The 27,176-nt window shown below is 31.4% G+C and overlaps 1 protein-coding gene across 1 annotated transcript in view; it reads right to left on the reverse strand.

Moving 5' to 3' along the window:
• LOC129219182 (alpha-L-iduronidase-like) overlaps positions 1–27,176 on the reverse strand; it is a 107,926-nt gene that overhangs the window by 68,082 nt on the left and 12,668 nt on the right. The window contains exon 3 of the mRNA XM_054853501.1: positions 8,353–8,493. Coding sequence (XP_054709476.1) covers positions 8,353–8,493 — 141 coding nt within the window. The remainder of the gene's footprint in view (positions 1–8,352; positions 8,494–27,176) is intronic.

A 27,176-nucleotide genomic window follows, 5' to 3' on the forward strand; every position in this document is an offset into this window, starting at 1 on the left:
TTCGGGTCACACATGGGATAAATATGGATCACCTTCTGTTTTTAAAATGATATATGCATCAAAAGTAATTGAATATTCTGAATTATTATTTATTAGCCCACAAAGAGATTTTTTAATGAAAAAATGTTTCGAAATAACTCAGTATAATTGAAATAATTTGATGTTTCTATTACTAGTTAAATACAATTACTTTTTGCTCTTACTTTAAGCCCACAATTCTGGGAAGAAATTTCTTTAATATTTGCTTGCTACTTTCATCATGTTACTATCAACGACAAGGTCTTTTTTTTAAATATTTCAGTTAACTCGGGAGAACATGGGCCCTAACAAGGAAAAATCTGGGCAAGGATTACTTCACACATGAAATGCCAAAAAGTACTATCAAACTAAACAAATTGAAAGTGTCTATAAGATACATATTAAACTACATTGATAGCCTCAAAAACATTACCGAAAATCCAATGTTTACTTCTTTGGAATAGAGATAAGATCAATGGCTATATTTGGGGCAACTGACAATTCGTTATGTTTGTCACTTAAGCGTTCAATTCATGAATATATGTGCAGCATATGGAGCACATGATCATATCCCGCCTCGATACTCCGATGCCATATCATATGACATTTCTCTTTGTGAATTTGACAACTACATAAATTAGGCTACAAGAACAATAAACGACTTTTTTATACTAGTAACCTACAGTGAACCATGTAGAAGCAAAACTTCCAGCAAAACAAGAGCATGCAGTTTTTACTTCACTCTTCAGTAACAACTTTTGCTACACGTTTGCCTGGTTATTAAAAACTGCTTGTTGATAACACTTTATCATCAGTTTCTGAAGACGAGGAAGTCATCATCTAGCAAATTTTTTCTATACTACATCAAAAGATATACCCATATTCCAGAGGTAAAGGGGAAAGTTATTGCTGAGGCAACAGACTGGGAAACAAAGGGTATAATTTTGGGAGATTCAATGGTGCGTGAGGTGGGAAACTCAATAGGCAGAGTTAGACGTAAGGTGGCTAGATGTTGTTTGTCAGGGGCTCGGGTGAGAGATGTAAATAGGGTTCCTGAAAAGAAGGGGGTATTTAATAAAGAGGATGTAGTTACTTTGTGGGTGGGAACTAACGATGTAGGCCATAGTAACAACGATGAGTTTACAAAGGAATGGGATTCCCTGTTGGACAAAGCAACCAACTGTTCGGCAAATGTCCAAGTGGTTGGTTTGCTTCCCAGGTATGGAGTGCATAGGAGCTGGTTAAACCAACGGGCTAAGTGTATGAACCTGGTACTCAAGGAAATTTGCGTTAAGCGTAGTATCAGGTTTATTGATGTGTGGAGTAAATGCAAACGCGATTGGATTGCTAGGGATGGCCTGCATCTGAGCTCTACGGGGGTCAAAATGGTTAGTCGTTTGGTTTTAGAGGATTCAGAATCAAAAAACTAAGTTGGAATGGGGGGCCTGCTTTAAGGAGTAGAATTCGAATGGGTACTAACTATTGGGATTTTAGTAGAAACGGAAATATGGTGGCTAGTAAGAGAAAAGGTTTTAATAGTTGGGATTCAAATAATCATGCAGCATTAAATAAAGGTGAGATGGGCTTACTTAAGGTTTTTTATACAAATGCTCGTAGTATTAGGAACAAGATGGAAGAATTGAAAAGCATAACAATAGACGAGAGGTTGGATATTATTGGAGTTACCGAGACATGGGCTACCGAAAGTGATGATGATTTATTATCTATTGCTGGGTACAATTTGTTTAGACAAGATAGAGTAGGTAAAAGAGGTGGTGGGGTTTTATTTTATGTCAGAGACACTTTAACTTGCAATGAATTGGTAATTAATGATAAACCTAATGAGATTGATATGATTTGGCTGGAGTTGATTAGTAATAAGGGCAAAAAACTATGTTTGAGGAATATTCATAGGCCACCCAACTTAAGTCAGGGTCAAGACGAACAGATGTTTAGTATTATTAGTGACATTTCTAGCAAGGGGTCAGTCATCATAATGGGAGATTTTAATTTTCCAGGAATTGATTGGAATAATTTTTACCATAGTAATAGCAGAGAAGAGGATTTTTTGAAAGTAATTGGTGACTGTTTCTTAGATCAAATTGTAACTCAGGGTACTCGACAGGACGCGATTTTAGATCTAGTTTTCTGTGACATGGAAGGCTCTGTTCAGGGGTTATGTGTAGGGGAACACATTGGAGACAGTGACCACAACAGTATTAGGTTTGGGATTAAATTTGACATGCACAAAGTAGAGAATTTTAGGTTTGTGCCCAATTTCAGAAATACTGATTTTGTGGCACTTAGGCAGAGTTTGAAAGCAATTTTTTCTTCGGGATTGGACAATAGCGATGTGAATCTTCAGTGGGCAGAGTTTAAGGAAAAGCTAGCGAAAACGGTTGGGGATCATGTTTCTTTTAGGAGAAAGGGTGTCAACACTAAAATTTGGCCAATGTGGTTCTCCAGGGAAACTAAAGACGCTCTAAATTACAAGCAAGCTGCTTTTCATAGGTTTAGAGAAACTGGTCACAGTGCAGATAGGCTCCAATATTGTAAGGCAAGGCGTAAATTTAAGTATTTGGTACGGATTCAGAAAAGAGAGTTGGAGCAAAGACTGGCAGATAACATAAACAGGAATCCTAAGGGGTTTTTTGCATATGCTAATTCGGGGAAAGTTCGAAATAGTCATATTGGGCCACTGGTTGATGAGCACGGAATTTTAATTCAGGACGATAGTGATATAGCTAATGTTCTTAATAACTTTTTTTCAAGTGTTTTTAACGATAATTGTATCTCAACAGTTGACACCAACAAGACACAAGCTATAGTACAGCTTGAGGACTTAGTATTTTCCAGGGATGACGTTTTACTTCATTTGAAAAAAATTAAAGAGACTAAGGCTCCGGGACCTGATAATATTTATCCAAAAATTTTAGTTGAATGTGCGGAGGAATTAGCAGATGTAATCGTAAATATTTTCAATGCTTCTTATAACTCGGGGACAGTGCCAGAGGACTGGAAGCTGGCTAACATTACACCGCTCTTCAAGAAAGGGTCTAAAGGGAGTGTGGGAAATTATAGACCTGTGAGTCTAACTTCGGTGGTTTGCAAAATTTTTGAAACATTGATAAAAATTAAGATAGTAAATTTTCTAGAGACTAATAATCTATTGACTAGTTTTCAGTACGGTTTCAGGAAAGGTAAATCTTGTGCAACTAATTTATTACATTTCTATGACAAAGTTACCATGGCTTTGGACAATAAGAAGCCTGTAGATGTTGTTTACATTGATTTTCAAAAAGCTTTCGATAAGGTACCGCATGTTGCTCTACTTAGCAAATTAGCTGATATTGGAATAGGAGGGAAAACTTTCATTTGGGTAAAAAACTGGCTGACCGGAAGGAAACAAAGGGTAGTTGTAAGGGGAAATTATTCTAATTGGAGTGAGGTTTTAAGTGGAGTTCCTCAAGGATCAGTGTTAGGACCTGTTTTGTTCATTGTTTTTATGAACGATATTCACAAAAATATTTCTGGGAACATGAATTGTTTTGCTGATGATGTCAAAGTTATGGGGACTGTAGAAAATGAAGAACAAGCAAAACGGCTGCAAGAGGATCTAGATCATATTACGGAGTGGGCTGATAAATGGGGTATGGGTGTTAATGTTGGGAAATGTCAAGTGCTACATTTAGGGCATGGAAATAAGCGTACAAGTTATTATTTGCAAGGTTCAGTCATTAGTCAGGCAGACAAAGTTACTGATCTGGGGGTCTTAATAAGTCAGGATTTAAAGTTTAGCCAACAATGCAGCATTGCTAGTTACAAGGCCAATAAGATGCTTGGGTTTATCAATAGATCTATTTCAAACAAATCTAAAGAAGTTCTTCTGCCCTTATATAGAAGTTTGGTAAGACCTCATTTGGAGTATGCTGTTCAGTTTTGGTCTCCTTATCTTAAGAAATACATTAATGCATTGGAAAGGGTTCAAAGGAGAGCTACAAGGCTAATAAATGGACTTTCTCACTTAGACTATGATTCCAGGCTTAGAAGGCTAAAAATGTACAGTCTTGAGCAAAGAAGAGACCGAGGGGACATGGTTCAGTTGTTTAAATTTATTAAAATGAAAGATGTTAAAGGGCTGAAGTTTAGCACTGAAAACAGGACAAGGGGTCATTGTTTTAAGCTATTTAAATCTCAGGCTAACATGGATGTTAGGAAAAATTATTATTTTAGCAGGGTAGTGGAACCTTGGAACAGTTTACCGGAAGGGGTGGTAATGAGTAACGGAGTAGATAGTTTTAAGAGAGCCATTGATCTTCACTGGGGATTGTAAATTGACTAGGACCAGTCTAGCTGGGCCCAGAGCCTGTTGCTGGTCGTCACTTTTGTATTTGTATTTGTATAAAAAATGACTTAATTTGTCTGCATGATCTTATTGGGCAAATCCACTTAGCATATACACTGGCCTCAAAAAGTTAAGGTACAACATGTTTTTTGAAGCTCACCATGAAAAAAAGGGCAGTATAGTCGAGTCCCGACTTACGGGAGGGATGCGTTCCAAGACTCCTCGCGTAAGTCGAAATTTAGCATTGTGGAAAAATATGTGTGTATAAATTTTTAGAAGCATATCAAATTCTTTTAGACACTTATAAACACCCCTCAAACTGCTTTGTAGCATTTCCCAACTGTACGCTACAGTTTCTTACATAAAGAACTGAACTTTTACTGTATTTAAAAAATAAATTTTTTTTTATTCAACATGAAATACTTAAGATGCACAAAATGAATGGTCAATGGGAGGGAAAGACATAAAATAAAACAACATAGTATGCACAGTATTTAGTAATAATAAAATGCTGTACTATAACAGTACTTAAACAGTAGATACAGTAACAATATTTATGAGTTAAAACATCAAGATAATGATGATTTATACTTTATTATCAGATCGTTATTCAGATCTAATACATTTTTAAATATGGTTGCTTTGCTTTTTCTTTTATAACGTTTCAATTTGTGCCAACAGCTCCTCTTCCTCATTTCTTTAATCCACAATACAAGATCAACTTTCATTTTCATAATATTTACTTTGCTAAACAGCTCAGCAAGTTTCAATATTGAAATTAAGTTCTAAAATTTTACGGATATCTTTTTGTTTTGAACTTTAATTGTACGTATGGAAGATTCACTCATACTTATGGTCGCTTTACCGTCAACGTTTTGTAGTTGCTCAAGCATATCGAGAATCTTAGCTTTTACTTTTTTTTTTTAATCAAAAACTTTCTTTTTCTTCTTATCTTCACAAACTTTAGATGAAGGTACCATTATATTTCATCAACTTTAATATGTAGAATGAAAAAAATAAATAAATGAAAGATGCTGAATGGTTATTTGATACACTAACACGACACGTAGACTAGTTTGGTATTGGAACTTTCGCTGTCAGTGATGCTTAAAGGGATGTAATAACATTCACAAAATCAATATTTAGTAGCCAATATAAAGTTGATACTTCTTTCCAAAAAATTCGTGCTGTGGACAAAAAATTCACGTTAGCTCTAAAATTTGTTACTTATAAAAAATTCGAGTTGTAGCCATTTCGCGTAAGTCGAATCGCGTTGTAGCGGGAGTCGACTGTATCAATAAAATGCATAATTTGCATGATTGATAATAACGAACTTTAAAACCATTTGTGAAAAAATGCTAGCTGCCAATTTTTTTATAGAAAAAACGTATCTTTACGAGTGAGAAAAAAAAAATGCAAATATCAAGTTTTTGTACTTTTGTGTGTAAGGTGTGTTGATTTTCAACTGCTGTAGACAGTTTCAGTGACAATAGTGACTGTTACGCAATTTTTCAACAGAGAAAAACTAATTTTGAGCATTTTTTTGATAAATATGCATAAAGAAGAAGGAGGAAATCACAGTTTTAATAACCATCTGAAAACTTTGCTACTGTGATTAGAACATTTTTTAAGCTTGTAATAAATAAATAAATACAAATATATGCTGATGACTTATTAACTGAGCTGTCTCCATAACTGCAATATAATTTTTAACACACAAGTGTGTAACAAATGACGAATAAATACCTTTGCGCTGAAAATTGCAAATTACTGCAGACACGTATTTTGGTGTTACAAGGAACACCGTTTTCAATGCAAAGAAGTGTGAGCTTCTGGATGAAAAGTCATCCAAGAAAAGCAACACGGTGGAACAGGAGCTAGTATAAATACCAAAAAATAGAAATTTAACAAAACAAAAAAGACAAAATGACACCTGGAGCCAAAATTTATTATATAATTCCATCAGGAAAAAACAGTTAAATAATATAAATTTCCAAGGAAACCCATAACCTCCAAAAATGAAACCACTGAATAAATTAGCAATAAATTTATTGGCGGGTAAAATTAAGTATGGAAGCAATGTAACAAATGGAGAAATGGAGAAAAGAACAGAATAAAGGATAAACAAATTGGATTTAGTTGATCACAAAACGAAATAAGAAAGCAAAAAAAAAATGAAAAAATAAAAGTAAGAAATGCACAGACGTTTACATAAAAAATAGTAAAACTAAACCAATTTAAAAAATGAAGAACACACAGAAGAAAAATACCGAATTGCAGTAAGATTGTTAATTAAATCAAACTAGTTCCTCAGAATGTGGAAAGATTCCAACACATTGGGGCATTTTTTGATAGTTTGATAAGATTTAAAATCAAAAGAGGGATTCAAATCCCAACAGTGTTGAGCAATACTGGATTTATTCAGCTGTTGTTCTTTCACATAACTTGGATGTTCTTTTAAGCGAAATTTTAAAGAACGGCGGGTCTGTCCGATGAATATGAGTCCGCAATTGCAAACAATTTTATAAATCCCACAACAATTAAGAGGGTCAATAGAATCTTTAATAGAAGAGAATGAAAGTTTATTAATGGGGGAAAACACCACTTGGAATTGGAATCGCTTCAGAATCTTACCAACCTGAAAACTAACACCAGGGAAGGAAGGCAAACAACCAAATTCTTAGTGTCAAAAGTTCTATTAAGAACAATATTTTGAGATTTTTTTTTGCAAAGTTTTTAATAAATGGAATCAACTAAGGTGGGTGAATAATCTCTATCAACAGCCACAGCGCTTAAATAGTAAAGTTCCCCATTAAGATGTTTTTTTGTTTTGTTAAATTTCTATTTTTGGTATTTATACTGTCTCCTGTTCCACCGCGTTGCTTTTCTTGGATGACTTTTTATCCAGAAGTTCACACTTCTTTGCACTGAAAACGGTGTTCCTTGTAACACGGATACACCTGTCTGCAGTAATTTGCAATGTTTGTGCTTCAAAACGTTGGTTAATTGATTATTTTAATACAAGTGTATATTTTTTTTAGAGCAATGCATTTGGAATTATTCACATGGTGGTTTTGTCTAGTTTGAATAATATGATTGATTTAGTTTGGTTGGGTATCAATATTTTAGATTTCATGCATTTCCACTTTTTTTTGAAGGTATTTTTGCCACAGGTGCTTTTTTAAGTAGATTACTTACACTTATGAGCATAAAGCATTTCTGGGTCATTTTCTCTAAACAGCGACATTCTTTTTCTTGTTCCAAAAATGACAAATTGACAATGTCACATGCAAGGAAGAGAAATGACCACAATCACTACTTTTTGCAAAAAACCACATTGAATCATTTTAAATTTTATTACAATAGTGTTTTCTTTTACAAGTTAGATTACAATACCTGCAGTAAAATGTATTATTTCCTCTAACGATAATTCCCCTGTCACTATCTGTGCCATTCCTTGCCCAGTACAAATGGTGCTGTTTAGGGAAAATGACCTTTCTATGTACAGTGACAAAAAAAAAAAAAAAACAATAGGAATAATAAAAACGAAAACTGGAAACAAATACAGTAAACTTCCGATTATCGGCAATCAGATTATACAAGGTCCGGATTATCCGCGGATATTTTCACATTTTTTTAAAAGCATTTTTATCAGTCATTAAATGTTTTTTAACTTATGATTGTTATTGTTTGTTTTTAGCTGTTACAGATATATAATTTTTACATTGAATGTTAGTATATGTAATGTAGCAATATTTTAAGCTATAATTGAAATGTATGTGTGTGAGTGTTATTCATATTAGCTATTGTACAAAGTAATATCGTTTTTTTGCCTATTATTCGTATTATTTCTGCGGTTTTCGCTTATCCATAGTTATCGTGCCACCCTATTTCGCGGATAATCAGGAGTTTACAGTTAGTATAAATGACTTAGCTATGTACAAAAATTAAAAGTGTTTAAAAAGTTTGATACATAAAACAGAACATACTGTACTTGAACTAATTCCAGCATCCAATGTATACGAATTATTTCAATGCCATTGTGAGGCAGAGACCCAATGTGAAATAAGTTTTGTTTCATGTCTGCTGATAACAGGAATTTAAATGATTCATTATGAGGATCAGGAGGGCTATGAATAACAAGAAAACATTATTGTTTTACCTGTTTCACATTAGAATCAAATAATCATACTAAAAGAGAAAATATTTTTAAACAGTAAATACAATCACCAAACACAATTTTTCATATTTAACAAAGCACAGTAGAAGTAAAAAGTATTAGTGGTTTAGGGAACATACAAATATATCAGTAATTTAAAGATAGACAAGATATTAATATTTCTAACCAGAGAGCAATTGCTTCTCTGAATCTACAATAAAAAAGAGCTCTTGCATTTTCAAATATTTTTGAACTTAAATAATAATAATAAAAAAAAAGAGAATGAAACAAATGGAATCGGAAACAAATTTAAGATTTATAAAATATTTTGAAAATAAAAAGGATATTATAAGTTTGGGAAATATTTATGCTGAAACAATGTACGAGGGCAAATCAAAAAGTCTTTGCGCCTATTTTTTATTCATCAAAAACAGGTACCTATAGCTATTTACAAACATACATAGCGTGCTATGTACCTTTACATTATTTCTCCACATAGTCACCATACCGGTTCAGACATTTGTCCTATCGCATCACAAAATTAGAGATGCCCCTGTGGTAGAATTCTTCCGGCTGCTGTGGAATCACCGTCGGACCACGTTCTTGGCTTCTGTCCTGCCAGAAACTTCTTCAGTGGTCCGAAATCATAAAAATCACTAGATGCAATGTCTGAACTGCAGGCGCATTTCTCTGTCAATCGCTATGGGCTTTTGTCCCTTGCTCCTTCCAAACAAATAACACTTCGCTGCTCTTAAGCTGCGGACGTCTGAAGAACAACTGTCATTTTAAATGACTCATAGCAGCTCGGCTAATCGGAGCAAAAGGCACATATGGCTGGTATGGTTCAAGGAATGGTCACTCTTGGGAATATATATGTTCGCTTTGTATTCACAGTCATATTTTGGCTTCAAAAAATAGGCACAAAGACTTTTTGATTTGCCCTCGTAAATTTATCAGTTTGTTAAATTGTAAATTAAACTGATAAATTTACAAAATTTAGCTAGTACATTTGTGAATTTATGAGTTTGAGAGATCTTTTAAGGTATTATAAAGCAAGTAGCTGACAAACATTTTAATACCTTTCAAAAGTACAAATCTTTTTTTTTTTTAAAGATACAACTATACCAATACTCATAAACATTTCAACTTCATTTTATTTAAAATTATGTTTCATTCATGGAAATTTTATTATTTTTTCCTTGAAAAAAAAAAGGGAGGGAGTGATTCTGAACAAAATAACAAAGTAAGTTTTACCAGTCAAACTACATACACAAAGATTTATCTTTGAAATGATTCAATTATTTTTTGAAGGAAGAGACCAATGATATTCTTGGCCAGTACATTTTGCAGCAGTTGACAGTTTTATTTTTCACCACATTGCAGGTGGACAGTAAAAATAATTATGCTCTGTTATGAGACGATAGTGGTAGCCTCCACAGGTTTTTTCTTTTCATTTGATTTCTTTATTTATGGTGTACACCTTCCCAGATAATCTTTATTTGAGCAAATACATATATCATGCATTCTTTTTCTCTGAAATGTGAACTTCAAACTTTTTTTTTCAATTCTATTGCTAGTTGTAGTTATAACTTATTTTTATATATTGACAACTCAGACGCTTTAATGATCTTTTCAGATTTATCAGTGGGTACTAATGACATCTTGCTACTGTTTTGAAAACAGAACTAACAGCCGAAGTTATTTGTAACACTTCTAGTTACAAATATACTGAGAGTTTTGCAAAGGGTATAAGCTTTTATAACATTACTTGTGCATTTTAATAAGCAAGTAGTATTCGACTTCAAAAGATTTAGGGGCTGATGTTTGCATTTGTGAAAATTATAAATTTACTTTTTAATTAAATCAGTAAATTATGGAAATTCCATATATAAATATAAAAAATAGTTACTACATGAAAGAAATATGAAAGCGATTGCAAATATAAGCTACAAGAATGCTGTGTTTTTAAATAGTAATGAAATAAAAGCATACACTTAAAAAAGAACAGTTTCTAGTTAGATCTCTAGCTATCTCTAATTTTAGTCATAAGGAAATTTTTAAACAGCTACATCAAATACATCAATGTGATGTTTAAATAACATTGTGCCCACGGGTGTTTGAAATTTGCTTTTATAAAAATTTTTATCAGCAAATTGTAGTGTATAAGTATGTTCATTTGAAATTTCTGTAAATGATAACACATACAGGATACAGAAATATGCTTTGAGCAATTTTTTTTTTCCTTTGATTCCACAAAAAAAGTTTTCAAAAATCATTTTGTTACCACATAATTCTTAAAAGTTGAAATTGCCCAAGATTTAAAAATAATCAGATTTTAGGCTGTTTTGATCATTGTTTTAACTATGGATAAGCTTATTTTCTTCCTATATAATAAAAATGCTGTGATTAATATTTCTTTAAAGATTTGAAAGAAAAAGATAAATAAATGAAAAAACATAAAAAAAAAAAAGAAAAGTACATTGATTCAGGTAAATTTAAATAGGACTCAAAGCCATATCTTTTCTATGACAACAGTACAAATAAGGCAAAAAATAATAAACATAAAACAAAAGTTAAATGAGATTTACCTACACAATTGATGATAAAAATGATATTAACGCATGCAAGTAACATCCACTCTAGTTCAAAACTAAATTTTCTTGGGCAAAGTGAGGAATCACGTCTACATGCCACTACCATGTGCAACTACCATACCATACTATGTCTTTATTTATAAACATAAAATTCATGAACATAAGATAGTAAAAATGAGAGAGAGAAAAATAAATACAATTTAGTACTTTGATTGAACATTGGTGAACAATAATGTGAAACAACCAACACGCATAGTTTCCAATATAAAACTAAAATGATGAGACTTAACACAAGAAAATTACTCAATCTTAAAAAGAATTTGAAGACTATAAGGTTACTGGTATTTAGAAACATTTTTAAGCGTCAATCAAATTATCTATTACATTAAAAAATAACTAAATAAAACGTAGGGTCATCATTAGCAAAGTAGAAGTAGGATTCAATACTTGAGCTTGGGTTGTCATGATGGAAAGGCTAAATTCTGAACTGTTCTGTGAAAATCAGATTAAACTAACATATACTTTAAGAAATTAAATTTAAAATGTAATTAAAAAAATCAGTTGAATTGTAATCTAGTTTTTCAGTCAGTCAGATTTCTGAAGAAAGGAGTTTAATTTCTTTTTCCGCAATCTTGATGAAAATCATTAAAAGAAAAAGTTTTCTTAAAATTACTCAAAACTTCCGAAATAACACTTTCTGGAATAAAATTTGTTCAATATAACTGTATCAAGTAATTTTATTATAGGATTTGTGGGACCATAGGTGCTATTTGTTGGTCATAAATAAAATAAAAAATATTAATACAGTGAAACCTGTGTAAGTTGACCACTTGCAATGCACTACCTTAGTGGTCAACCTATGCAGGTTGAATTGTATGATAAGATCTAATTCTGTGCCTGAAATAGCGGTCAACTTAGACAGGTGGTCAACTTCATAGGTTTTACTGTAGTATTAAAATAGAAACTGGTCCAACGTACCCCACCTCCCCCTACCGTGTTTTGGGATGTATCATACAGTAAAATATTTGTAAAATTTATGCATTGAAAATCATGGTGCTATGTTTTTACATTATGTTAAACTTCAAATTTTGTTTAATTGGCTCTAATTGAATAAGATTTGTGTGTAATCCATTATTTTTTTTTATATGCATATGCAAAAATTATAAATACAGTAATAATTGCATTAAAAATTTTATTTTTGTAATAAAAAGTTCATTTTCTAACTTTTATAATAATATAAAAAACAAAATTAAACAATGAAAAAAAATTCAATTTTTGGCCCATGTGTCTGAATATATGTCACAGTTAAGGAAGTACTTAAATTTCTAACTTATACAATATTTATTTTATTACAGAAAATATATTTAGAAGCTCACAAAAAGTAATACAAGTTTGTTCTTCATTGATTGAGACTACTAAACACATTTTTACCTATCATGAAAATATAACTAAAAATTAATAACAGAAATTTTGTCAAAATTCAACAACTGGATAACATTATGTTATTACACAGAAAACTTCCTACGACTTGCTGAGTCAATGACACATAGAGTTGTTGCACTTTGTCAAGCAAAAGTAGTTCTAACATAAAATTAGGAGTCTCATGACTTCTGTTACCTCAGTGAATATTTCTCAATTCATATGCAGGAGTGACACTTTTAAGCATATATTTGCATGTTTTTCCCCAAATTTTGAACTAAGTTTTAGTTTCCATATCATTTGAATATAAGGAACTGTATGTATGTATCACAATATGAAGTATCAACTTTCTAAGAAAAAATCCCGTATTTAAAAACATAATTTGTGCGTGTCGTATCAGGTCATACTCGCAACTGATTTATTTGTAAATTTTCTAGTACTGCAACCTCAATGAGAAATAATTGCATTCTGATTCGTTACCAATTTTATTTGAAAGGAGAGTTATTTTTTACAGAAAAGTAAATGCAACTAGACCTTACAATTTCCTAAAATACTAAATCTAGTAAAACTAAAAGCAATGAATAAATCAATTACATATAATAGTTGTTGAATTTAAAGAAAATAGGTGGTATGAGAAAAATACCAGTTGCACAAGTTCTCGGCAATGTTCCCGCTAAGGTTGTATTTTTCAAAAAATGCGAAAATACTATCACAATTATGAAAATCAAGTAAGGCATTTTCGCTTTTTTGCTCAAATACCTAAAAATAATGCAAAAAACCCTGCATGAGATAGGAAGTAAGCATGGCGACTTCAACGCAATCTAATTACAAATCTCACCTTAGATGTTTAAAATACTATAAAGTTCAACAAAAGTGGGCATTATGTATATCCTCCCAATAAATGCATTATTAGAAGGAGGGGGCTTGTATCATTTGAAAATCAAACTTGTGTTTTCTCAACGATAAGCATAATTTTAAACTTTTATGTCACATTGAAAAAGAAAAATAGCTACTGTGCATTTATTCCTTTAAAGATGTCATGGCTAAATTTTGAATGCAGTTATACAAATACAAATACAAAAGTTACGACCAGCAACAGGCTCTGGGCCCAGCTAGACTGGTCCTAGTCAATTTACAATCCCCAGTGAAGATCAATGGCCCTCTTAAAACTATCTACTCCCTTGCTCATTACCACCTCTTCCGGTAAACTGTTCCAAGGTTCCACTATCCTGCTATAATAATAATTTTTCCTAATATCCATGTTAGCCTGAGATTTAAATAGCTTAAAACAATGACCCCTTGTCCTGTTTTCAGTGCTAAACTTCAGCCCCGTAACATATTTCATTTTAATAAATTTAAACAACTGAATCATGTCCCCTCGGTCTCTTCTTTGCTCAAGACTGTACATTTTTAACCTTCTAAGCCTGGAATCATAGTCTAAGTGAGAAAGTCCATTCATTAGCCTTGTAGCTCCCAATATATTAATGTCTTTCTTAAGATAAGGAGACCAAAACTGAACAGCATACTCCAAATGAGGTCTTACCAAACTTCTATATAAGGGCAGGAGAACCTCTTTAGATTTGTTTGAAATAGATCTATTGATAAACCCAAGCATCTTATTGGCCTTGTTACTAGCAATGCTGCACTGTTGGCTAAACTTTAAATCCTGACTTATTAAGACCTCCAGATCAGTAACTTTGTCTGCCTGACTAATGACTGAACCTTACAAATAATAACTTGTACACTTATTTCCATGCCCTAAATGTAGCACTTGACATTTCCAAACATTAACAGCCATACCCCATTTATCAGCCCACTCCGTAATATGATCTAGATCCTCTTGCAGCTGTTTTGCTTGTTCTTCATTATCTACAGTCCCCATAACTTTGACATCATCAGCAAAACAATTCATGTTCCCAGAAATATTTTTGTGAATATCGTTCATAAAAACAATGAACAAAACAGGCCGTAACACTGATCCTTGAGGAACCCCGCTTAAAACCTCACTCCAATTAGAGTAATTTCCCCTTACAACTACCCTTTGTTTCCTTCCGGTCAGCCAGTTTTTTACCCAAATGAAAGTTTTCCCTCCTATTCCTATATCAGCTAATTTGCTAAGTAGAGCAACATGCGGTACCTTATCGAAAGCTTTTTGAAAATCAATGTAAACAACATCTACAGGCTTCCTATTGTCCAAAGTCATGGTAACTTTGTCATAGAAATGTAATAAATTAGTTGCACAAGATTTGCCTTTCCTGAAACCGTACTGAAAACTAGTCAATAGATTATTAGTCTCTAGAAAATTTACTATATCTAGAAAATTTACTTATCAATTGGAAAAGAAGCACATTAGCCCTGTTCATATGAAGCTTTTCTACTCCAGAAAAAACTTGCTTTTGACTGCACATGCCGGTTATTTCCCATGTAGATGGGGATCTTTCTTCCTCCTGGAGTAAATGCAGTATTTTTACTCAGAGAGCACTACACAAAAGAAGTTTGTTTACTAGCCGAGCACAGCCGCTAAGGAAGCTGGGTAAGATAGCTTTCTCGGGTACAGGGTACAAGCTCTTTTCGCTTTTGAACAGTGAATTTTCAAATTGTTTTTTTTTCGAAGCTGGAGCAGAGAAATCCGAGGTACAAAAGTCGCATGTGAAAATATTCATCATTTTAGCATTCTCTAAAGGATTTTTGCTAAAATTCTTTGGAGCTCAGTTCAGGGCCGCGCCAAGCCTGATCGGCGCCGTCGTGCAAAAGTCTTGTGAGCGCCTCTATGCTCTGGCGTTCAGGAAAAATATAGTTAACACCTGGAGGGAGGTTTTGTAGACACATATAAAATGTAAAAAGAAAAAAAAAGTTTGGCATTTAATTTATACAAAAAATAGTGTGTGAATATTTGTTTTGGAAAATGGCGTACATTTTTACTTCGCATCTCGAAATTGTTCCGAGTTCAGCAACTCCTCTGGTAAGCTAATAATGCGTTTTGGAAAAGGAAAATACTTAAATATCAAAGTTAACGCCACTTTGAATATCTATCCAATCTCTAAGTGATGCATAATTAATAAAGCTTTTATGCCTGTCAAAACATCACACACAGGAGCAGTGCGCAACTAGAAAATAGTATTAGACGCACATTGATAAAACATTCTCTTTTAAAAAGAGGGGTCCAGGGGTTCTCCCCGGAAAAATTTTGAAACTTGTAGTTTTAATAACGCAATTTTTAAACGGTCTTTGGTGGTGTTATGGGGGGGGGGAGTACAAGATTTATTGACGTTAGAACAAGAGAAGAAACTCTTGGATTCCACAAGATGTTTTTTTTTTCTTTGAAAAGTAAATAGAAATTCATTAATCCTCTCCCCTCCAATTTTTCGTGTGAAATTGAACTCCATAAACGCAATTGTAGACAACTTTGAAGATTTTACAGAAATGATACTCTGGAGCTCCCCCCTGGAAATTTTTTAAAAATTAAAGTCCTAAAAACTTAAGCTATATTTTATAATATTAGTGGAAGATGTTCAGAGCCTATTCCACTTAAACTTCTCGTAATTCACGTTTAAAAAACCTATTTTTTGATGATATTAAATGAAAAAGGTTCAGAGGCCCTTGATCGAACACTTCTGAAATTGAAACCTTAAAAACACAATTGTAAGACCATATTTGGTAACATTAGGACCTGGAATCTTTCAAATTGAAGCTCCAAAAACGCAATTTTAGCTGATTTTCGAACGCAATTCAGTGTTTGTTATTCAGGGGCTTTCCATGGAAATTTGCGATATTGAAGATCTGGAAACGAAATTTGAGATGATGAAATGCTTTTGGTGGTGGGGGGGGGGGGGGAATTAGGATTAGTAGCATTTTAAGACTTTATTATATTCAGACGAACTAGAAAAAAGAAAAATAATAAAGAAAAAAGAAAAAAGAAAAGAAGAGTAGCTGACCAATTAGATGTAACTATTGAAAACTTTAAATTCAAAGATTTCTTTTGAAAAAAAATTAAAGTGTTACCCCAACATCATTATTTTTTTTCTTATTCAAATCATTGTTTTCCAAAGACGCGTTTTTTTTCCCCTTCAGTAATAAAATATATTTTTGAAAAACATTTAACTTGGCGTTCTGGAGGGGGCATGGTGTGGGGCAACCAGAGGAGTGCCCTGTGGATCCCGCCCCTCCCTCTGGTTGCGCCATGTAACAGGAGGGGGCTGATTATATTTCTAAATTGAAGGATTATATTATAGGGGATATTCCACTTTAAAATCTGAAACTGAAACTTGCCGGTAAAATGAAAAATTCTAAATTATGGAATGGTTAAAAAAGCATTTAACTCAAACATTATCCAATAACTCTTTCTTTAACTTAATATACAAATAGTTGAAGAAAAAGAGTGTGGGGGAATCGATTAATTATGGTTAAGTCGTTACTTTTCGGAACTAAAAAAATTAACCTACATTTTTGTCTACAATTTATGGTGTGTTATGCACAAGTAAATTATATGCAAATGTGCTTACCATAATTTTTTTTTATGCATAACATAAAAAAAATGCAGTACAGTGGAATTACCTCGAACAATAGTTAAAAAACACCAAAAGAAATATTACACAGATTATAATACATACAACATATTCATCTTAAGATGCAATATGGGAAATAGCAAATTTCTTGAGCTTCGTAAGCTCAAACTTGTGAAATTCTAGACATACCGAAATAGCAATCCCGGCTCCAAATAGGAAGAAAAATGCAAAAGTATGCATTAATTAGTATCATGTGTTTTCACTGTAAACGATTGCGCTTTTGAATAGCATGCTTAGACACAACATGTGAGCAGTATAATTTCACCACCACTATTAGACATAATGAAAAGTTAAATTTTATTTTTCTGGTTGGAGATTCCCCCCCCCCCCCCCCCCCATTTTGAACATTTTTGATTGGTAGAGCTCGGCGCCTTTTTGACTCTGGCGCCGCCGTGAGCCGCACGACCTTGCATATAGGGACGGCGCGGCCCTGTGTGTGTGTGTGGTTCAGTTTAAACTTTAGTTCTCAGGTCACTCAATTTTGACGCAAATTCTGGAGAATTAAATGCAAAATAGAATTAAAAAAGATGCATGGGAATATAATCTCTCATATTTAAGATGCCAAAGTGTCTTTGAATAATTTTGAAGGTATAAATGCCAATATTAAATTAAAAATACTGATCTAAAGTTAACACAGTGTAAATCACCAACTTGTAATGATTTGCCCATAAAATAAATATGCCACAGAAACAATGATGCAAAATACAAAAAAATAAATAAAAAGAAAAAAGATAGAATAAAATTACTTACTTATTCATACTTGGATGAGCTCTAATAAAATATTAAATATATATCAGGACACACAACTTTGCGCATAAAATAAGCAACAGAGTTTGAACAGATGCAGTCCTGATTACTCAAGCATTTTTAGTCTGTGTTGACCAAAATTGCTTAAGCATAACTTTTCGTGTAAACTTGACATAATTTTGAATATTGAGAAAACTGTATAGTAATTTCCAGTACAAACGCAGTATCGGCATAATCGTCGAACCCCGGAAAAAGTGTAAAAAAATTTTTAAATGCTCAGAAATGCCGCACTGCAGTATATGCCACACTTAAGAATAATGATCAACTCATCCATGTTAAATCAGAGCAGAAAATACCCATAAAAAGGCACATTAAAAAGAATGTATTTACAATATACCGTCGCTTCAGAGCAACACTTCGACATCTAATCCCCGGAATAACACTAAGATATCCTACTGTTGCTCTGAGGCGATGATATACTTGTGTATGGCTCTATTCCAGGTGGTTCCCAACCCATGGGCCGCGAACAATGTGTTACTGTGCCACGGACACTGATCGAGAACCTGAATCAAGATCAATCTTGGAGTTTCAATTTCTGTTATTTATGAAAATTCATTTATTAGATGTAAAGTTGCTCAAAAGTTCTCTCTGGCTCATAGACACTAAGGAATTCTTATTTCTTTGGTACTTTCCCCTATAGTTTAAAGTTTTCTTACAGCTATGTCAGATAAGTAAATGCAATAAAGTTATTTTCTTTTTTAAAAATTTTGAAAATAGTTCTAATACAGTGTACCTATATCAGTGGTGCAGCATGAGGGGAGAAGGGGATTAAAATATCCAGAATTCTTGTTTTTAACTCGCTTTCAATCCTAATGCGGTATATTATTTACACTTAAGGACAGCTATAAGCAGATGCCCCCCTCCCTAATAGTAAATTTCGGCTATGCAAATAATATATAGTAGTTAATGGGCCTCAATGGTGTTTTCTACCAAAATGGTGGGCGGCACACTAAAAAGGTTGGGAACCGCTGCTCTATCCCCATGTTTTAGAGGGAAAATAAATTGAAATATGTTTAACACGAAAATGCTTTACATGAAAAACTGGCTAGCCCGATATGATATAGCGGTTGGGACAGCATACTGTGCAAGTTAAAACAAATCTTTTAACATGAAATTCTTTTAATATTAGCAAATATATCAATTCCCTCAGTTTCCTGTTAAATGTGTTCCACTGTATAGTTAAAATGTAATTAAATGTTAAAATGTAATAAAACACTAAGAGTTATAACGTAATTTTAAGATTTCGGAAAAATACAATAATTTAAGACATCAGTTATATATTTTAAATAAAAATAATTTTAAGAATCAACTTTACAGAAAAAACAAATCCCCTAAAGAAATATCAAACCTTATGTTCAACATTTTCTAAAGTTCATACTGTTCACTCTCTTGCAGTCCTTTTGAAAAAAACCTAGTGCAATGTATCTCATAATATTTTAAGAAAGACTTTGTAGTATAATTTATGTACTTTGTTAGCAACTTTGAGTTCTACAGTCAACAAATTATTATTCTTTTTTACAGATAGTTACGAGTTATTGAATGCCCACTATGTTAAACTTGCATGATTGAAAATATAAATATAAAAAAAAAAAAATTCTTGAAATTGCAAAATGAAGAAGTTTTAGAATCACTGTGTCATTTTATGTTTCTTTTGAATTGATCCTTGATTAAAACATGAATATATCATACATGCATTTCTATACTGCTATTAGTGTAAATTTTGAAATTCTAATTTTTGGACAGTATACTACAGTGATAATAGGTTGGATTTTGAAATGAAATACAATTAAAATTAATAATTACATGTAGATATTAAACTGAATGAAGTTGTATTGTATTTCATTTCAAAGCTCAACATGTTAGCACTGAAATACCATCATAAAATCAAAAAATTGCACTTGTGGTAGCATCAAATTGGATGTGCAATGTGGATTTTTTTTTTTTTTTAATGATTAGTTGGTGGTAGTAAAATTGATTAAAAAACCAAAAGTGTTGGCCATATTTGTACTACTTGCGTGAGAACAACCCAAAGTGACTGCTGAAACTGTCCAAGGTTTTTAATCAACATTATATAGAAATAGTAGTCATTCGCTACTTCACCCTTCAATTTTTGCGGCTTCACAACATTGCAGTTTTTTTTTTTTTTCAAATATAGTACTTAGACTTTTTTATGTGCCCGTGTAAACTTTTTCCGACAAAAGAATAACAAAGTATTTCTTTTAAGTAAGGTAAGCTCTTCTGAGGGGCTATAGTTCTACTAGTTGAGGGAGTGGAGGTATAAAATCTCCGAAGAAAAGTGTAGGGAATTGTTATATCATTTTAACCCTCAAACCCTAACTGGAAAGTATAAATCACTGTATTATTACTAGGGGATTAATTCATCTGTAAATGGTGTTTAACAATGTACTAGCTTTTTAAGTTGTATATGTAATACCTTTAATAAAGATAAATGTAGAGCAAAAACGGTGGCACATACCATCACTAACTAGCAATTAATTCATCATCAAACAAGTTGAGCTATTTTCGTAGATTAGTGTGTAAGAACTGCATGTGTATGTGTGTAGTCAATTCCCAATAATTAACAATATGGTATCTATGAAGTCTAATGCATCTCATTTTCTCATATTTTGTGCAATATATTAAGTAATACAAATGTACTGGTGGCTAAGGGTGCTGTTTCATGTCTAGGGGGCTCTAACTATGTTGAAAACTTATTTCAACCGTCATATGTGCTCTAATTAGGAAAATATTTGGTTTATAAATACAGAATCTTACTTTGCGGAAAATCAGTTATCGCGGTAAAGTCTGGAATGAATTAACTCTGATAAATGAGGGTTGAGACTGATATACCTGACTCTTGGGTGATGCTTAGCGCACACTCTATGAAACTTGAGAGACCCTCCAATGGTGCTCACTGCAATGAATGTGCTATGAACAAAGATAATAAACTGTACTGCTTAAAAAATAACAGCATTTGTCCTCCAAATAAAGACGACAGAGTAGTTTTAATTTAAAAACTCTTTAATTAAATGGAAGAAAATAAATATCATATAAAATAGCTGTCATAAATAGTTGTATTTAAATAATACAATCATAGTTACATATCTCAGTATGTCTAACAAAACATTAAATTAATACATTTACATCACATTCCAAATTTTTAGAACACATTTTCTATAAAACAAATTCATTAAACATTCGCAAATAAAGTAAACTCTTTTTATCACATGTTTTAAAACTCAAAAAGTCAGTCAGTAAAGATCTATAAGATGTACTAAATACCTGAGCAAAAGAAGATGCAAAAACTTTGAATATCATCGTTAGAAAATTTTTTTGTCATCAACAAAAATATAAAGTCATTTTTTTTTTTAAATCCCTAATGTGTTGCTTTATATGTAGAAAGAACTAAGCACCACTTTTATTATTTTGAAGCATCTCTACACTGTGAAGTGTAATATTTTATGAGGAAACATAATAAAATAAATATTATATTTGCCTTTTAATGCCCTCATTATGTGTGTAGCATTCAACGGGATAAGGAGAAAAAATAATCACTATGAAATGTTTTTTTCTCAGTTTTCATATAGTAGATAGTAGTACTTAGTTCATTTTATATTAAAGTTGTCTTATTGCTTTCAATGCTAAAAAAGAGAAAATAGAAGTATAATAATACTTATAAAAATTGTCACTCAGCTAGAAATCTGGTAGTAAATAAAAAAATAAAAGAACACAAAATGTAATAACTTTGTATATTGCACACAGCAGGATTACAAATCTACTTTGAAATCCACTCAAAGAAACTACATTGTAAATTCATCAATTAAACACAAACTAAAATTATTACATGATTAGTTTTGAAAAAGGATCTTTTTACAAAAATAAATACAATTTTAAGTTACAATGTGAAAAATGTACTTTTCTTCAAAATCAATAGACCTTGTTACATCCTCACCATGAAACAATACATAAAATACCAAGTAGCTCATTCTACAGCATCTAGGGACGACTGCAGTTTTGTCCTTATTTAGGCTCAGCCTGGAATAACCATAACAGTGCTGAAGACAAAAAAGCTCATAAAGATACTAAGTACATCAGCTATTTTAAGATTAATGGGGCTTTATACTCTAGGTTTTATCTTAACTTTATAAGGTTGGAGCCATGAATGTGGATCTTTTGCTAGTGTGACGAAATATTTTTAGTTACTAGTGTAGATATACACCATATGTAGGCTTGCCAGATTTCTGAAATGTTCAACCAGGGCACTGCAATCCCCCCCCCCTGTCCCAAGTATTTAAAAGGGAACATACCTCAGGCTGATTTTTAGCATGTTTTAGAGTGTTTCATTCTTAATGCTAAGAATAAATGGTTACTAATTATGAGCCTTAACCAGAGATAATAATGAATGATCCAAGCAGATAAATTTAAACATTTTATTTCTTACATGTTGATATTTTTCTTACTTTTGTAAGAAGAATACTTTGAATGAGGAATAAAATTTTGAACATTTTTTGCATGCAGTTTTTATTTGCTAAGACTTTTTTTTTTGGTGTTTATCTTATAAAAATCTTCACAAGCTGACCTTATAGTAATTTTACAAGTCTATGTTTAAAACGACAAAGTAATTATCCTAAATAATCCTCCACAGTTTATTATTTTTGGGCTTTTTTGGTCATCTGTAATCAAATTTATCTTTTCCGGGACGTGAAGTAAAGTGGCCATAACACGGAATTTTGACGGAAAACACGGACTGTCCTGGTCAAACCGGGACGTCTGGCAAGCCTAATCATATGGTTAAAAGTACTTGGACACATTCAATTTCTTGAGAGATACCAAACTACTTATTCTGTAACTTTTGTCATATTCAGCATTTGCTTCATCTTATACTTTAAAATAAAAATTAAATCTGCATTAGAGGACCAACTACAAATAGAGGAGACAAAAAAGTTTTTTTTCATCATCCTGCATCCTAAAAAGCTGGCAAATAAGCTATAAATTTCACAAACTATTTTACTTGCTATGTTATTATTCCACGGAGTTTCATAAAAGTATCATGTTCAAGGAGATATCAGTATTTCTTTCAAAAATATCAATTTCCTTCACAAGGCTATTATAGACTGAAGAGCTTAAACAAAGGCAAAACTAGTCTTGCGATGCTGCAGCAAGTTGTTCAGTATTGCTTGCAATTATGTCTTAGTTCTGGTTATAAGGCAGTAACTTGTAGTTTTAATAAATAAAATAGATGCAGGTTTTCGAATTTTGAAAATGCTTTTCAGAGTAGTTAAAACATATTGACTGGCAAATGATGCACAAACATGAACATTTCATAGAGACCCCCAAAAAAAAATCCAAATAAAATAAGCTGTTAATAATAAACTGTTATTCACCATATAAATCTTTAAATACATAATTAAAGCTTATTTCAAATGTTTCAGAACAATGATGTAAATGCAAACAACACTGATTTTTTTTTTTTTTTTTCAATGATTCAAGGGTTGCAAATAATGATACAAGATAGATTAAAAAACCATTTAGTTTTACAGAACATTTTTCTTTTTTTGAAAATTCAGCTAAATTCATTTTTATGCTTCTAATTGTGACTATACATGTACATGTATACACTTATCATACATACACTTATTTAATACTTCTATCATATATAACCAATAATATATGAAAATTGACAGATCAATTATGATTTGAATAAACATATTGATTCAATTTAAAAGAAACAAAAACTTACAAATGATGAAAAAAATAATGAAATAAGTAAAATCTTTGCCTCCTATTTGATCCATCATTTATTGCCACTGCCTTTTTTCATTTATTAATATAAATCATACTTCATTAAATGAACTATGCACATATCAGTGATATGACTTATGCTACATTAAACAACTTTCAAAATAATGTTCAAATTATCCCTACATTATATCACAATAGGCATACATACAAATACAAATAAAGTACTACTATCAGCTATATTGTAAGAAAATTGAAGTATTTGACTAATTATGAAAATTTTAAAACACTTTGACTGGACAATGACAAACAGAAATACAATCTTTGTCATTGAACAACTTAAGTAGAATCTTTTATGAGTGGATTTATCTCATATTCAATGTTTTCTGCTTGGTCAATAACAAACATTGAAAGTTAGTTTACTGCTGGTGCTGCATTTTTTTTTCTTGCAATTTAATACTTAAATATGTGGCATGAAAGATTTTAAAATGTCACCATTAATTAACTCGAGTACCTAAATGTAAAATAAATAAGAGTGTTATACATTTAAGCAACCATAATTCCAAAAGGCAGTTAGCATCATTTATATTTAGCACTTTTTTTGCATAGCTTTGAAATAACACTGTACAAAAACTTTATTTATTACAAATTGAAAACCTTTCTCTCTGCAACAACAAATTTCTGCAAATGCTTAAATAACAGCATTTTTTCTTTCCTGCTTATAAAAAACATCAGATTCAAAAATTAAAATGCACAAACGTTTATTAATTAATTTTTTTTACTAACATAATTTATAAAATAAAAATTTAAACAAAAACCGAAAAACTACTTTCAGTTTTCAAAAAGAGATAATCTAAATTCATTTATAGCTTGAAAAATATTAATTTAGATCAAAATAATACAGGCTCATAAAAAAATATGTATATGTTGTAACGACAAGCTGGGAAGTTGAACTTATAATTGCAGTTCCAATAATATAAGAGCTTAATAGAGTTTATTTCAAATTTTATGCCAACAATAGTTCTATTTTTCATTGATAGTACAGTGGTTTGTATTTTTTTAAACTAATATTAATGCTGAAAGCTTATTCTTGCCTATTACATATAAATTGCAAAATTTCAAAATGCATTCATTTATTAAAAAAATAAAAACAAATTTTAATTTCTAGAAACTGTACATAGATCTATATTAAATTCTTAGATTTATTTATTTATTTATATTTTTTGAAGTGGTTTGAAACAAAATGTACTAAATATAAAGCTTAGAGATTGAATAGCAGGAACTGTAACTAAAAATACAATCAAAATTATATTTTTCATTTCAATATCGGTCACGCCTCAGTCAATAATTTCCTTAAACTAAAACTACAAACTAAATAAACAATGAAAATCAATTTAGAACACCTTCAGATTGTTAAAATCTCTTAATAAACAAATTAGAACAACAAGCTGAAATGTATTAACATCAATCCTCGATTTGGCTTTAGATAAAATGTAAAATTAGTTCATTTCTTTAACACACTAATATGTTTTCAAAATTCAATGAAATTTGTTGAAATTGAAGAATACCAGTCAAAGTTTTAATAACCTTTCTGTTATGAAAACATACTTTTCAAAATACACAGTATTAACACTATACAGTCAGCCAGTCTCAGGTTACATGCATAATAAACAAGATAGATTTTCAAGAAATGCAAGGTAATTAAACAGTACTTCAAATTTATGTTATCAATTTTATATGCAATTGAAATCTACGTCACTTAAACTCTAATAACAGTTTAATAAATTCATAGACCAACTAGATAAATGCAGCTTACCATGTGAAAATAGAACAGTTAAAATGTTATCATGTAGAAGATGTAAAAGAATTGTATGCTCTAGAAATCCCAATAAAGAAAGTAAGGCAAACAATTTTTATGATAGATTGTTGTTATTTAAGCAAAATAATTATGGGCATTATCTTTAGAAACCTCACTACAAATAATTTTTTACTTTATTAAAGAAATAACGGTTTAACTAGTCTCCCTTATAATTCATACGTACTTACAGTTTTATTTTACACCTTATAATAGTACAAAAATTGTTAAACCAGAAACAATAAAACTATTTCCCAAGATTGCTGAATCATGCTCATAGTAAGTCACTTAGACAAAAAAAATCAACAAAATTCAAAAACAAGGATAGTAAATTTGACTGAACAGCATATAAAACTTGATATTAAGTCGGGGGCTATATTTCGGGAATGGGTGCTGGCATTTCTGTCCAAATTTCTCATATCGCCTATTTAAAATTAATCCAGGTTTGAGATTCATGCCTGATGAAGATTCAAACATTTTTTGTGAAAACATGGTTTTGCCCTTCTTTAACATGTGTATGGAGGATACCAATATCTGAAGAAAAAGAGGGTAATGATGTGTGCGTGGACATTGTTATATTGACAATCTATTATAAACATTTCAAAAAGAAAAAAAATATTTTTGTTAAAAGAGAACTTTTCTAACTTTGTTTACAGTGCCTGTGAAAAGATAGAGCAAAATTTTTGCATCCTTAACAGTAATTAAAATTTTCTCTCATGAAGTTCTGAACTATCCACTGCAAGAACATCGTAACTTCAAAAGAGAGAGAGAAAAGAAAGTAAAAGTATAACTCAAGATAAAATTTGCTCACTTGAGTTTAAATTAATGTACTATTTGCATTGCTTCTTGTTTTACCAAAACAATTTCTTGTGATTTAATCAATAATCACACTTTAAACAATGCTACAATTAAAAAATTATACCCTTATTAAATCACATAATTCTAAATATCATTTGTTCTAGGTAAAATGTGATGTAAAAAAAAACATAGTTTTTAAATTATGATTTGAAGTTTCAAACACTATTCCAGTAAAAACAGCTTGTAGCTCTTTTGCGCGAAAACAATTAGCTGTACAATTATTAAACATGTACATGTCGTTATTGCAAAATACAGCTGTCTTTACAAAATCTTCAAAATTATTGCTTTTGAAGCAATGCTGATATTGCATTACTTCTATTGCATTGATGGTGTAAATGCCTCAAAACAAGGTAAGTAGTTCAAAGTTTTTACAATAATTCATGTGACATTAAATTTTAATTTACAAATGTTCAACTCTTATTTTTTCAGACATTTCAACAAGTAATGAATCAGAAATAACTCAAGGAGCACAAATAGACAAAATAACTAATTATGCTAAATAATTTAGCATTCTAAAAGACAAGGGCAATAACAAAATTTTGGAAAATTTAATGGTTTTGTGGTTTTAGTTTTTTAAAGCAATTCATGTGTAATGGTAGAGAAGAGAGAGAGAGAGCAAGAACTTTCTAGAGCAGAAAATTTCTAATTGAAGTGTTATAGATTTAATGCATTTTTTGTGAAAATCTAAATGAACAAATGAAAATTTAATAACTAATGAAAGAAAAAAAATCACATCTAGTAAGCGGTAAATGTTTTACATAACAAAAGTAAAAAAGTAACATCACTGCTTGACATAGAAAAATGAAAATAGTACGTG

The sequence above is a fragment of the Uloborus diversus genome, chromosome 3, assembly GCF_026930045.1.
Source record: "Uloborus diversus isolate 005 chromosome 3, Udiv.v.3.1, whole genome shotgun sequence".
NCBI classification, from domain to species: Eukaryota; Metazoa; Arthropoda; class Arachnida; order Araneae; family Uloboridae; genus Uloborus; species Uloborus diversus.